The following is a 14,096-nucleotide window of genomic DNA, read 5'->3' as shown; positions in this document are numbered from 1 at the left end:
ATGACACAAAACTTGGCGGAAATTCCGACAAAGAAACGAGAGAAATATTATATAAAAAAAATGTCAAATAATTAAAAAAAAAAGAGGGGGGAAGGGATTAGAATTAGAAAAAAAAATTTGAAAAATTTCGTGAATTTTTAGCAACCCGATATAAAAAATTATAAACTGTAGATTTGAAGTGACTACGCGTATTGTTGGGTTTTCTGGGGTGTTAATAAGGAATTACGATACGTTATTATATTAATTATTAAATTAATTGAAGAATAATAAACAAAATCATAACATTGGTACCTGTTATTCTATAGCTCTGATTAATACGTGTATAAATTAAAAGTTGTAGTTAAATACGAAAAAGAAATAATTACCAAGAGCTATCGGGGACCAATATATCGGTTTGAAAAAATAAATAAAAAAGACAATGTGTAGAAATTATTATGGGAGCTATTCTTATTAAAAATATAATGCAAGATTAAATAAAACGGTTGTACAATTATATTGCATAATGAAATTGTTTCATTATATTTGCGCTATGGATCGGTAGAGCGGTTGCGGGAGTTTTGGCACAGAATTTCTATAGCTTGGCAAAGAGAATAGACTAATTTCAAGCCAGCCGATCCGCCATCGCTCTACGCCATTTTCGCAAAATCGTTTTGGTGCCAAAGACTATGTTTGTTTTTTAAAGCAAACACAAATTAACAAAATTGGTGGAGTAGTGGTATGGTTAGAACTGAATGGAAATTATTACAGATATTTACTTGTACAGTTAGTTTAGTTTTGTTTGCAAATTGTAACTTGGATTTATTTCGAAAACGATTTTTACTATATATTTCGATTACGTTAAATAGATAACGCGAATTCTAACTTAAAAAACTAATAGTTTATTAATAAAAAATTGCATTATTATATAAAACAAGGCTAATTTCACCACTACCAATTCGATTTTCTTGAAGTTTTGCTATGACTTAAGTTTTTTGGAGAAAAATTCCAATAACAAAAAATATATTAAGAAAAAACCAATGTTATATGAAAAAGAGTTTCGCATTGAATTGTTATCAGGGTAGAATTTGTCTCCTGTTGTTACACTATGATTAAAAACGAAAGCATCATTGAGAAAAAACCTTTTCGCAAATTCATAAAAACAAATAAGCATGAAAAAACCCGTGTTGTTGGTCTAAAAAATATGTTAATAACAAGTGTAAAGGTTTTGTCGAAATTATTGTACAGACGACGATAGAAAATAATTTATATATGAACAAGATTTTTCATACTAATTTTATAATAAAATGGTTTTGGAAAACTCAACTGAAGTTCTGATTCGTTCCGTATTCTACGCGTACAATTGGCAGGCTTAAAATATATAGGACCTAAAATGTTTAATGACAGCGTGTACCAGTTTAGCTTTATTTGGATATGAAACTAAACTAGGATGCGCCTCTTTGAATATTATCCAAATGGATACTCAACTCACGAACCACTCATGTTCAACGGAAATACTCGCCTCTCACTGTCTTCTCAAGAACGGTCCACGAGACCGAGCGCATTTCTTATAAAGCGGTTGCGTTGCGTTCGGTGTAATAAATAACACGCTTGAAATACCAAAAGGTTTTAAGGACGGGACATCAGAAGTTGGCAAAAGAGTATTGTAATTTGTAAAGCTACCTAATGAATTAGGTTGATTCAAATGTACTTTTGTTAAATGCAGGACACGAAGTCAGTGATAATATAAAGCTAGAACTCGTTTAGCCTAAGAACCTGCTGTTTAAGCAAATATAGGATTAAAACAAAATACATAACTATAGTGAGAGTTTTAATAATTTATTCATGCTATTTAAAAAGTCTAATTCACATTATGGTACAAAATTTGCGAGACTACCATTCGAGAACTTAAAAGCGTATTTACAAGAACCGGGTTGTAATTTTAAAAACATAAATAAAGTTATTGCGACCCTATGAACCCGGTTGGCACGGATATAGCCGATGGTGGTGGTATAATTACTTGTGGAATCGATTTCCCGGTTTGTATTAGCTGTACTGGAACCACTGGAGGAGGCATAATAACCTGCGGCTTGGATTTACCGATTTCAACCATTTCTACTGGAACAACTGGAATTTCCTGGGCAGCCGGGATCTTCACGGGAGCTGCGATGAGATTAATTAACAGAAGAAGCTCCAACACAGCTCACCTAACATACATACCCAAAGCGTGAACATAGTGCTCTACGGTGTTGCGTAGTTCGCTGGTAACTGAAACGTGACCTTCAACTTGGGGGACGCTAATAGGACTCTTGACGACTCCAGCCATCGTCTTCCCCACAGACATTCCGGTTTTGGCTATGACTCCGACGCCAGCGACTCCAGCTGCTTTAGCAATCAGTCCACCGGTGGTTTTTCCAACTGCTACTTTCGCAGCTACCAATTTAGCGCTTCCAATTTTCGCTCCTGCTACAGCGATGGCTTTACCAGCTGACAACTTCACAGCTCCGATTCCAGAAGATATTTTAGCCACTCCCACCTTGACGCCGACTAATTTGGCACCACCTAGTCCGCTGACCAAAACTTTCCCGCCGAAGGTTTTACCAGCTCCAATGGCAGCAGCTTTCTTGGCCAATCCCAATCCAGCACCTCCGACTGCAACCTTGGTGCCCACGACGACTTTCCCTCCAACTAAAGCCGCTCCTCCGAGACCAACGGCGGCTTTCTTAGCAATTACAAGACCAGCGGCTCCGGCTGCAATTTTCGTTCCAACAAAAGCTGCTCCTCCGAGACCAACGGCGGCTTTCTTGGCAATTCCGAGACCAGCGGCTCCGGCTGCAATTTTCGTTCCAACTAAAGCTGCTCCTCCGAGACCAACGGCGGCTTTCTTGGCAATTCCGAGACCAGCGGCTCCGGCTGCAATTTTCGTTCCAACTAAAGCTGCTCCTCCGAGACCAACGGCGGCTTTCTTGGCAATTCCGAGACCAGCGGCTCCGGCTGCAATTTTCGTTCCAACTAAAGCTGTTCCTCTGAGACCAACGGCTCCGGCTGCAATTTTCGTTCCAACTAAAGCTGCTCCTCCGAGACCAACAGCGGCTTTCTTGGCAATTCCGAGACCAGCGGCTCCTGCAGCAACTTTCCCAGCGACCAAAGCTTTTCCTCCAACGACCGCAACTCCACCGACTTTAGCGAGACCAATACCAGTAACTCCGACAGCAGCTTTCTTGCCAATGACAGCTTTTCCTCCAACGACAGCTACTGTTCCTGCAACCAGGGCCTTCCCTCCGAAAGCAATTCCACCAACTTTCTTAACGAGACCGACTGCCGCTGTTCCAGCGACCAAAGCTTTCCCTCCAGCAACAGAGAGACCCGCTTTACCAACAGCTACTTTCCCAACGACTCCAGCTCCTGCCTTGCCTACAGCAATCTTACCAACGATGACAGCTTTTCCTCCAGCAAGCGCTAGTTTGCCTTTTCCGACTGCTATAGTTCCCACGATTCCAGCTTTAGCTTTCCCAGCAGCAACCTTCCCAGCAACGACTTTACCTCCAAGGAGAACAGGCACAGCGACAGCTTTCTTGGCAACTAGGCCTTTTCCGAGAGTCAGAGCACCAGCACCTTTAGTGGCAGCGACACCAATGAGACCCTTTTTGACGATAGCAGTTCCAAGCAGTCCTTTCGTGAAGAGTGAAGGACTGGCTTCGAATTCTTGAATCAAGAAACCGACACATAGGAAAACTATGAGACTCTTCATATTGACGTCGATGACTACCAAAGGACAATGACAATAAGGTTAATTATTTCAAAGTGTATCTAATTAAACCGTTACATTAATTATTACAGAAATCATTACTTTAAAATCCACCGGCATAAATTACATATTAAGAAAATATTATATTTACCAATTCGCTGCTATAGGAAAAGTTTATCGGAGAACAATTGTGCGTTGTGTGAGACAGGCCGCAGAACTGTTGGCCATAAATTGTTTCTCACTCCTTTTTATAGCGGTCAAAGGGCTCTCAATTTTTCTCGCTTTTTCCCAAATAAAGTGTTATTTTATTTAGCCTAAGCTCTATAGAGGGGTACAGTAGGTTTAGTTTCTATAGTCTTTTTACGTTTTAGTTCTAAAATATTTTTAGTTGGAATTATGGCAATAATTTAAATAAAAATTTTCGCTTGTAAAAAAAGTAAGTTTTACTTTTACAAAATAACCGAAGAGTCTTTTTTATCTTAACATACTTTAAATTATACTTCACTTAAATAAGGCCACGCTTGGCGGTTGAGGGATAGGACCCGTGGGCCCAAACGGAGTTTTTCGGTTTCCTCTTTCCATTAAAACTTGTAGGTTAACGGTAATAATGAGTGTAGTTGGGCTGTTGGCTCGTGTGGCATGAAGGGCTTGCCACCACCGGTCCTACGCATTGTAACCCGGCCACCTGAATTATAGGCATAAAAAGTCGCTAGATGATTTGGTCCTAGGGTGGTGCCAGATTATGTGTGTATAAACCGTTGTTAAGTACTATCAGGAGTTCATCAAACTAGAAGTATTCAATTACCATTGAATAGACGAGGCAAAGTCTACACGCTACGGCATGTAAATTGTAACGTCCGAAGCGTCATCTGTTGCAATTACCATGTAGATAAAATCTACTCCCTACGATGCCGCTACCTATCATGTTATAGCCAAACTAAATATAAATTATTCACTAACCATTTAAATTATAAAAACAAACAAACATGTACATGGTTTAATTGCCTCGGCATACAGGTAAATCCGATACACCCCATTCAAAGTTCAATGAACTCCTGGTATTTGTAAACTTGAAGCAATCTTTTTAACAGACGTAAAATGTGTTCAAAATAAGGCTTTAGATCCTACTCAATCCATAGGATAAAAAGCCCGAAAATATTTACTAAATTTTTTTGAAACGTAAAAAATACTTCAGAAACTAAACTTTGGCTCAATAAAATATAACTTAATTTGGGGAAGATAGAGACTAAGAGTGGTATAAAAAGCGTACGAAACGTTTAGTGATCATCAGTTCTGTAGCGTGTGTTGAACCAAGTGTAATAATTTCACACGTTTGGTGTTAACAGCGATTCTACGAGAGACATATACTGTGGCGAGGTTTTGGTAATTATAGCATTCGTTAGTTATTTATTACACATTTGATAATTTGTATATTCCATATAATTAAGTAAATATTATTTTAACGCCATAATTTACTCACTCTGAAGTAGCCTTAATTTTATTGTCGTTTGGCAGTCATGGACATCAATATGAAGAGTCTCGTAATTTTCCAATGCGTCGGTCTCTTGATTCAAGAGTTCGAAGCTAATCCTTGCTCTTGACAAAACTACTACTTGGAACTGCTATCGCCAAAAAGGGTCTTGTTGGCGGTGGTGTCGCTGCGGATGAAGGTGCTGGTGCTCTGGCCCTCGGAAAAGGCCTGGTCATCAAGAAAGCTGTCGCTGTGCCCGTTCTCCTTGGAGGTAAAGTCATAGCTGGGAGGAAAAGCATTGGTCGCTGGAACAGCGGCAGTTGGAGTTGCTATCGGGGGTAAGGCCCTGGTTTCCGGAACAGTAGCTGTTATTGGCAAGAAAATTGCGGCGGGAGCTGTTGGAGCTGCTGGTATTGGTCTCGCTAAAGTCGGTGGATTTGCTGTCGTTGGAGGAAAAGCTTTGGTCGCTGGGAAAGTTGCTGCGGGAGCCGCTGGTCTTGGAAGAACTGCTTTAGTTGGAAGGAAAATTGCAGCCGGAGCCGCTGGTCTTGGAGGAGCTGCTTTAGTTGGAACGAAAGTTACAGCCGGACCCGCTGGGCTTGGAGGAGCTGCTTTAGTTGGAACGAAAGTTACAGCCGGACCCGCTGGGCTGGGAGGAGCTGCTTTAGTTGGAACGAAAGTTACAGCCGGACCCGCTGGGCTGGGAGGAGCTGCTTTAGTTGGAACGAAAGTTACAGCCGGACCCGCTGGGCTGGGAGGAGCTGCTTTAGTTGGAACGAAAGTTACAGCCGGACCCGCTGGGCTTGGAGGAGCTGCTTTAGTTGGAACGAAAATGGCAGCCGGAGCCGCTGGTCTTGGAGGAGCTGCTTTAGTTGGAACGAAAATGGCAGCCGGAGCCGCTGGTCTTGGAGGAGCTGCTTTAGTTGGAACGAAAATGGCAGCCGGAGCCGCTGGTCTTGGAGGAGCTGCTTTAGTTGGAACGAAAATGGCAGCCGGAGCCGCTGGTCTTGGAGGAGCTGCTTTAGTTGGAACGAAAATGGCAGCCGGAGCCGCTGGTCTTGTAGGAGCTGCTTTAGTTGGAACGAAAATGGCAGCCGGAGCCGCTGGTCTTGGAGGAGCTGCTTTAGTTGGAACGAAAATGGCAGCCGGAGCCGCTGGTCTTGGAGGAGCTGCTTTAGTTGGAACGAAAATGGCAGCCGGAGCCGCTGGTCTTGGAGGAGCTGCTTTAGTTGGAACGAAAATGGCAGCCGGAGCCGCTGGTCTTGGAGGAGCTGCTTTAGTTGGAACGAAAATGGCAGCCGGAGCCGCTGGTCTTGGAGGAGCTGCTTTAGTTGGAACGAAAATGGCAGCCGGAGCCGCTGGTCTTGGAGGAGCTGCTTTAGTTGGAACGAAAATGGCAGCCGGAGCCGCTGGTCTTGTAGGAGCTGCTTTAGTTGGAACGAAAATTGCCGCTGGTCTTGGAGGAGCTGCTTTAGTTGGAACGAAAATGGCAGCCGGAGCCGCTGGTCTTGGAGGAGCTGCTTTAGTTGGAACGAAAATGGCAACCGGAGCCGCTGGTCTTGGAGGAGCTGCTTTAGTTGGAACGAAAATTGCAGCCGGAGCCGCTGGTCTTGGAGGAGCTGCTTTAGTTGGAACGAAAGTTACAGCCGGAGCCGCTGGTCTTGGAGGAGCTGCTTTAGTTGGAACGAAAATGGCAGCCGGAGCCGCTGGTCTTGGAGGAGCTGCTTTAGTTGGAACGAAAATTGCAGCTGGAGCCGCTGGTCTTGGAATTGCCAAGAAAGCTGCCGTTGGTCTCGGAGGAGCAGCTTTAGTTGGAGGTAAAGTCATCGTGGGCACCAAGGTTGCAGTCGGAGGTGATGGATTGGGATTGGCCAAGAAAACTGCTGCCATTGGAGCTTTTAAAATCCTCGCCGGGAAAGGTTTGGCCAGCGGACTAGGTGGTGCCAAATTAGTCGGCGTCAAGGTGGGAGTGGCTAAAATATCTTCTGGAATCGGAGCTGCGAAGTTGTCAGCTGGTAAAGCCATCGCTGTAGCAGGAGCGAAATTGGGGATCACTAAATTGGTAGCTGGGAAATTAGCAGTTGGAGGAGCAGTTGGCAAAACCACCGGTGGACTGATTGCGGCTAAGGCAGCTGGAGTCGCTGCTGTCGGAGTGAAAGCCAAAGCCGCAATGTCTGTCTGGAAGACGCTGGCTGGAATCGTCAAGAGTCCTATTAGCGTCCCCCAAGTTGAAGGTCACGTTTCAGTTACCAGCGAACTACGCAACACCGTCGAGCACTATGTTCACGCTTTGGGTATGTATGTTAGGTGAGCTGTGTTGGAGCTTCTCCTGTTAATTAATCTCATCGCAGCTCCCGTGAAGATCCCGGCTGCCCAGGAAATTCCAGTTGTTCCAGTAGAAATGGTTGAAATCGGTAAATCCAAGCCGCAGGTTATTATGCCTCCTCCAGTGGTTCCAGTACAGCTAATAGAAACCGGGAAATCGATTCCACAAGTGATTGTACCACCATCATCGGCTATAGGATTTGCCGTGCCAACAGGGTTTCTAGGGTCGCAATAACTTTATTTGGGTTTTTTAAATTACAACCCGCTTCTTATAAATACGCTTTTAAGTTCTTGAATGGTAGTCTCGCAAAGTTTTTACCATAATGTGAATTGGACTTTTTAAATAGCATGAATAAATTATTAGTACTCTCACTAGTTATGTATTTTGTTATAAGCCTAATTTCTTAAACGTCTAGACCATCTCTTAGCTTTCTAAAGAAAACAAATTAAATTAAGCACTGTGACTGAGTACTATTTGTTGGCGATACAGCAAATAGTTGTTCCTCATGAAGTATCTTATTGCCATAACATATATTTTAGCTGAGCTTATTATTTCAAGTCAAGGACTGCGAACTAAACGCAACAGCTCTTTCGATCCACATAATTTAATACCATTCTGCAAAAGAATGGATCGATTTTGTAAGTCAGATGGTGAACTTTGCTACTTCTGTTGTGAAGACTCGGTTTCCCCATCGTCATCAACTCGTAACTTAATTGGTTGCGACGTTTTTCTTTAAGCTTGAGATAGTGAAAGGGAAGGGAGTCTTCACAAGATAAGATGTTTTAATTGACCTACTGTACGAATGTTTCTGAATTAAATTAAAGTTATTTTACCTTTTGGTAATTAATTTTAGTAATGAAAAATTTACTTAATTTATAGAAGTTTTTGTCAAAACTATTGAATACCAGATACCGATATTTTGTATTTAGTTTTATCTTAGTTTTATTATTTCAATTTATTATTTTCGATTGAAAAGAACAATCTATATTCGAAAGGTATTACAAATTTCAGTAACACTTCCTGTAATATTTTGAAAGTATGCTGTCGTAGACTATATTGTCGACAGCTTCAAATCTTATTGGAACCGAGTGGCAACGTCAAGACTACGATATTCAAATCTTGTAGTCACCTAGGAGTAACAAACACAGCTCCCTACACAAGGAGGACGCAGCCCGTCAAAAGTCGTACATTAACTGTGCCCCATTACTAAGAAACGTCGCGTAAACCCTGTTCGATGGAATTCGTATATGTTTGTCGCGTGCCTGACTGCCTGTTACCTTTCAAACGATACATCACTTGTTTTGATACGACCTATAGTTTTTGACATACGAGGTGGTAAAATCGGCTTCATTCTGACTCGAGATAATATAGCAAGTGCTCGGGTAGGTGCTCTATACCCGGACCTTGCATAAGGACTAACGTCCCTTTCAGAGGCGTAACTAGGAACTCCCGCGAAAAACAACTCGGGGCCCTTTTAAATAGCACCGATTTTAATCATAAACGTTTGGGGCCCCTAGTTCTCGGGGCCCCCCCGCGGCGTGGAAACCGTTTTGTGTTAAGGTGGAGGACCTTGCGGATTTCAACCTTAAGGTTTTTGACTAGATTAGTATTATTCTCCTAAGCCATCACCAAATCGCACGATTATGTACGTCAACGAAGTAATCTCGTCATCACCCCGTTCTATACTTACCCTGGACTCGCCAAACTGAATTGTGTAGGTATGCCTCACTTGTAATACTGTTCTTAGTTCTTATCTATACTAATTAATTATCACTTTGAAATATAACTCAATAGACGGTATTTTCCATAATTATATAACGGGCGCCCGTATACTGAGAAATTCAATCGTAAACAGGCCAATTTCAAAATTCCCGCCCCCGATTTACAGGAAATTTGTGCCAGCTAGGAGCAACAAACACAAGGGAAACTCAGCTAGCCTTTAAACACGCTAACGTAGTGTTGTGTACAAATTTCATTGGACGAACCTTTACGCTGAACGTTTTACGGGCGGGGGAGAAGACAATTTCTAAATTTTCCCCTTCCGACGGCAGCAGGCGCTAAAGCGTATAACCAATGAAAACTGTACGCAAGAAAATACACGACTTTTGACGGGTTGCGTTCTCCTTGTGTAGGCAGTGCTGTGTTTGTTGCTCCTAGGTGCCAGTATCTTTCCGCCAAATATACTAGATATTTTGCCTTTCTTAACCTGCAACTGAATATATCTATTATATTATAGGTTAATGAAAAAAAGCGGATTTTTTTCACGAAATCATTTATTTGAGTATTTTTTGCACATGAGGAGATGAGGAGATTTCTTTAAGTACAAATAGAGCTCCATTAGAACATTAGTTAACTTACAAGTGGGAGGAGGAATTACGCTTGTGCATACAAAATCATTCCACATTTTTTTGTTTGTCTTCAAAAGCCATATACTTCTTTGTTAATAACAAATTGGTTTTTTTTTATCAATTTTTGGCACCTTCGCTCAACTTTTAAACGCTTAAAATTTTTTTAACGCGTTTTGTTTTTTCAAAGAGGACATTTTCGGGATAAATAATGTACTTTTTTTGTTTTATAGTTTTAGCAAATACAGGAGCATTTGCCGTTGTATTTCTTAAGAACGGTTTTTTTTCGACAGGTCACTAATATTTACACGAGTGCTCTAGATACTATACTGACATCTGTCGGTACCGTAAGATGCTTTCAGAGATTACCGAGGGTAAAATGTTTTCGTCCTTAAACGTAGTTTTTTTTTCTTAGAGGGGGATTACCTAGGAGGGAGTTTTAAAACTTAAATACTAGGTTCACATTCACATTAAGGCACTTGCAATTGTCTGTCACACCACAACTCGTTCGAGAACGCAAAAATATGAAGCCAACTACGACAAATGAAGACTTTCGGGGAAAAGGTGGTCAAGGTGGTCGACGGTGATTCCATCCGGGTCAAGCGACCTAGCTTCTTCGGTTAATCCATATTGTCATTGTAGTTTTAAAAACTCAAAACAAATGTCCAGCACTAAGTTGAGAGTTAAAGTTAAAAATTAAATACACAAATTTAATGATAAATTAATGGATGACGATTATATTTAAGCGGGGTGAGAACGGGTGCCGGGAGGGAGGTAAACAGATATTAAATATCCTTTCACGATTTGTTTTTAATTAAATAAGACATCATTATCAGATTTTTTAATCTTAAACTCTGGATGGTAAAATCTTGGTCTAAAAAACGCCATTTTATGTTTTTCATTAAATACATTTACAATATCTTTGGTAAATATAAAGGATTAGCGATTATCGGCGTATTATTTCGGAAATATGATCCGACTTACGCTATTTTATTCAAAAACTGTCAGTGTTATCGAGTGCCATCTTTCGTAGTTTTTTGTCACGATGATTCCAAGAATAGGTGTGGCTTGAATCAACCACGTCCGTTTAATGTCTATCCGAGTGTTGAACCAGAGTTAGGAGCGTAGCGCCCCCTGGCCGTGACGTAACTAGAGAATTAGAGGAAGCCGCGATAACCCGCGTGACAGTTCATTTGATCAGCCAGTGTCCAGGTAAGAGAGATTTTTTTCGCGTAGTTAAAAGTCGTAAAGTGACACGCCGAATTTAAACTCTCTTTCCAACTAAGTTATATTCTTGAAATGCACGTTCAAACATTACCAAAAATAGCAGCTTTCTTCTCGAGAACAAGATAGAAGTAATTTGTCCTTAGGCCTAAGAATAAGTTCGTCTAATTTTTTTATCTTTTAAATTTTCTTTAACACATTTCACGTACGTAATTTTTTCTTATATAATTAGATATATATATATTAAAAGAAAAATTTATTTCACGTTTTTCCGTCTTTATACCATGAATGGTATTTTTTTAAAGTTTCAATAACTTTCTTTAATCATTAGCGAATAAAAAGAGTTTTTTATTCCTTAAACACCCTGTTGCCGCTGAGGCGGACTAGATTATCGAGAAAAACAACCCATTTCGCGAAGAATGGATTATAATTTTGGCCGTCGAGATCTATTTCTCTTTTTCCTGCTATTTTCCTTCTTGAAAACTATGTTTGTGGGGTCATCCGCCAGTTGGGGGTACTTAGTGATGTCGTAAATGTCCGTTCCGTAATAGGTGGAGACTTTCCCCGACGCGAGTAGCTCGTCTTTTTCGACTTTAGTCCACGCGTTCGAACCCTTGTACCCTCCGCGTACTAGATCCGCCTCGAGCTGCCAAGCCTCTTCCACGGCCTTGCGACGGGCGGAACGCAACAAGCGCCGCCTCTCGTCGTCCAAATTGGTCCCGTAACGGATATTGAGAACCACGCTGGTGCTGTGCATTTTCAAATCGACTTGGCCGCTACCAACGGCCTCGCTGCTGTCGACTTGTTGCAACGTGACGTTGAATAGGGTGCCCAACCTCTGCAGTTGGTCCCAGTCCTCCTGGGCTTTGTCCTTGGCTTCTTGAACGAAGAAGAACATGTCCTGTCCCAGTTGGGAAAAGGAGAAGTCCACCATGTACGTCTCGTTGAAGACTGACGCGACGACGTCGCGCAAGATTGGACTAGCGTCGTTGACCACGTGAACCAGGGCTCGGTTCAATTTACGTGAAATCAAGATACCGTCGCCGAGTACCGAGGGCAAATTGGCGATGCGGAAATTAATACTGCCTAAGAAGAGGTTGTCCACCCTGACTTCCGTTTTGGGCATGGTCGTAAAACGACGGAATTCGCCCTTGACTATTTCCGCGACGCAACTCAAACCCGAGATGGTGGGTAAGCTTTCGCGGTTTCGCAACGAAACTTGATGGTCGTAAGCCTGGCGCGGTTGAATTACCATCGATTTCAAGTCGAATCCCAGAGACGACATCCATTCGGGCATTTCTAAGAGTTTTAAAAGGAACACTTATTAAAGGAAACCCAAAAAGCAGACTGAAATTACTCTATATTACCTGACAAATGCAAGTCATCCTTGTTTGGCGGATTGATGGGATCATTATCGTGGAATCGGTACAAATTGATTTTGTACGGTTCCTTGAGAAGATCCGGAATTTTCTCCCAGTTGGGTGTCAACCATTGCGCGCCGTGAGGATCGTACACGCGACCACCGAAGTGGATAAGTTGAGTTTGAGGATCTCGAAGTCCTCCTTGAAAGTCCAGGGGAACGAAGAAGTCCTGATTGGTGTCAAAAAATACTTTGCCAAAGGGAGTTCTTCTAATGTCCTTGATAAGTTTTCCCTCCGCGTCAAAAACGGCAACGGGACTTCCCAGATGGTCAGTGGCTACGTAGTACTTGTTATTTCCATGAAGAATGTGGATTAAATGGTCGTGCGTATCGTAAATTAGTAAATACGTAGAGCCATCTTTCGGGAAATGAACGTGGGTAACTTGGCTCGGTTTGGCGGGGTTGGCGTAAAAATATTGAGTTAAGTTGCCTCGATGGTCTCGTCTGGCTACCAATCTCGAATAGGCGTCGTAAGTGTACCGCACTTCGTATTGGTGAAGTTCGAAGGCTAAGGTCATCTCCCCTTTAGCGTTAAACCTGAATTTCTCCTCCCCTCGTTGAACGACGAAACCCCTGGAGTCCACGACGTACAGTTCAACATCTCCGTAACCAATCAATCGATCTCCGTCGTCGTATCGCAGAGTCAATTGCCTTTGACCTTCCCACTGACTTTTCATGTTACCATTGATATCGTAAATAAACTGCCAAGTGTTGCTTTCCGAACAGGATTCCAAGAAGCCATCCAAAGTGTAAGTGTAGTTTTTGACAATGTCTTTAGTGGTACCCAATTTGACGGTGCTACGCGTGACTCGATTACGATTGTCGTAAAGGAGGAACATGGAGTAAACTTCCTTATTCCATATTGTAATTGTAGTCTGAACGAGCCTTCCGTAGCTGTCTAAGCCGATTGATTTCGAATACTGCCTCGATTCGTCTTGAATGAAGAAACTGTTGATTTTCAACTGGTGGATCAGGAACTGATGAATTTGTTCCAGCATTCCGGTCTCTCCGTTAAATCTGTATTTGGTCTCGATGCTAGTTTTTCCATTGATCTCGACTTCGACACCCGCCAAACGACCTTCGTATTTGAACTTGAATTTGGCGCCGTCCAAACCGCTTCTGCTGCCGTACCTGTGTTTCTCTTCCTTAATCAAGGCCCCTTGATACCTGTAGTCGGCCTTCAAGAAATCAATGTCCGGGAGGGCTTTGTAAATGCTCTTGAGCATGCCGGTTTGTTCGTGGTAGTGAAATTCCGTCTTCTCGTCGCCGCAAAGTTCAATTTCCAGGCGCCCTTCGTTGTTGTAAACGTACACGACGCGTCCTTTGTTCTTGGGATACATTTTAGAAATAACTTGACCTCTGTCGTTGTAGTGAATCACGAACGGATGCTTGACAAGTGGAGCTAAGTAGAGTAGCTTGTAAAATCCTAACGAAGTTTGCGTCGCAATTTCGTGCTTATGGCCATTCGGAGTCACGATCGCTTCGAGGCTTCCAAAGTTGTCGTAACGAAGTAGATAACGACTGCCACTTGGAAGAATTATCTCGTTGGGCTAAAAAACCAAAACGTACTCTCAAAAAACGAATAT

The 14,096-nt window shown here is 42.3% G+C and overlaps 3 protein-coding genes across 3 annotated transcripts in view; 1 reads left to right on the top strand and 2 right to left on the bottom strand.

The window, feature by feature from the left end:
- Positions 1-1,799: 1,799 nt before the first annotated feature.
- Positions 1,800-3,821, bottom strand: LOC149943654 (uncharacterized). The gene is made up of 3 exons (XM_090175347.1): positions 3,803-3,821; positions 2,197-3,741; positions 1,800-2,139 (listed from the first exon to the last, which is right to left on the bottom strand). Exons 2-3 carry the CDS (start codon positions 3,725-3,727, stop codon positions 1,937-1,939), a joined length of 1,734 nt encoding a protein of 577 aa, XP_090031473.1. The 5' UTR covers positions 3,728-3,741; positions 3,803-3,821; the 3' UTR covers positions 1,800-1,936.
- Positions 3,822-5,487: 1,666 nt separating this feature from the next.
- LOC149943653 (uncharacterized) lies at positions 5,488-7,851 on the top strand. Its single transcript, XM_090175722.1, has 4 exons — positions 5,488-5,689; positions 6,620-6,708; positions 6,964-7,489; positions 7,547-7,851. The coding sequence occupies exons 2-4, from the start codon at positions 6,682-6,684 to the stop codon at positions 7,753-7,755; spliced, it is 762 nt and encodes a 253-aa protein (XP_090031848.1). The 5' UTR covers positions 5,488-5,689; positions 6,620-6,681; the 3' UTR covers positions 7,756-7,851.
- A 1,925-nt stretch (positions 7,852-9,776) lies between these two features.
- Positions 9,777-14,096, bottom strand: part of LOC149943652 (teneurin-m-like) — a 71,393-nt gene continuing 67,073 nt past the window's right edge. Inside the window, exons 25-26 of the mRNA XM_090176134.1 lie at positions 12,458-14,060; positions 9,777-12,389 (exon numbers count right to left, since the gene is read on the bottom strand). Of these exons, the coding sequence (XP_090032260.1) occupies positions 11,515-12,389; positions 12,458-14,060 (2,478 nt within the window). The 3' untranslated portion in view covers positions 9,777-11,514. The remainder of the gene's footprint in view (positions 12,390-12,457; positions 14,061-14,096) is intronic.

Source organism: Leiobunum rupestre, chromosome 5, assembly GCF_980474605.1.
Source record: "Leiobunum rupestre chromosome 5, qqLeiRupe1.1.hap1, whole genome shotgun sequence".
NCBI classification, from domain to species: Eukaryota; Metazoa; Arthropoda; class Arachnida; order Opiliones; family Sclerosomatidae; genus Leiobunum; species Leiobunum rupestre.
This window is presented reverse-complemented; position numbering and strand designations above follow the sequence as displayed.

Coding starts and splice junctions, on each gene's coding strand:
- LOC149943654 (XM_090175347.1), bottom strand. CDS start 3,727: ATGAAGAGTCTCATAGTTTTCCTATGTGTCGGTTTCTTGATTCAAGAA. Junction 2,140..2,196: donor GCACTATGTTCACGCTTTGG/GTATGTATGTTA, acceptor ATCTCATCGCAG/CTCCCGTGAAGATCCCGGCT.
- LOC149943653 (XM_090175722.1), top strand. CDS start 6,682: ATGGCAGCCGGAGCCGCTGGTCTTGGA. Junction 6,709..6,963: donor CCGGAGCCGCTGGTCTTGGA/GGAGCTGCTTTA, acceptor GCTGGTCTTGGA/ATTGCCAAGAAAGCTGCCGT. Junction 7,490..7,546: donor GCACTATGTTCACGCTTTGG/GTATGTATGTTA, acceptor ATCTCATCGCAG/CTCCCGTGAAGATCCCGGCT.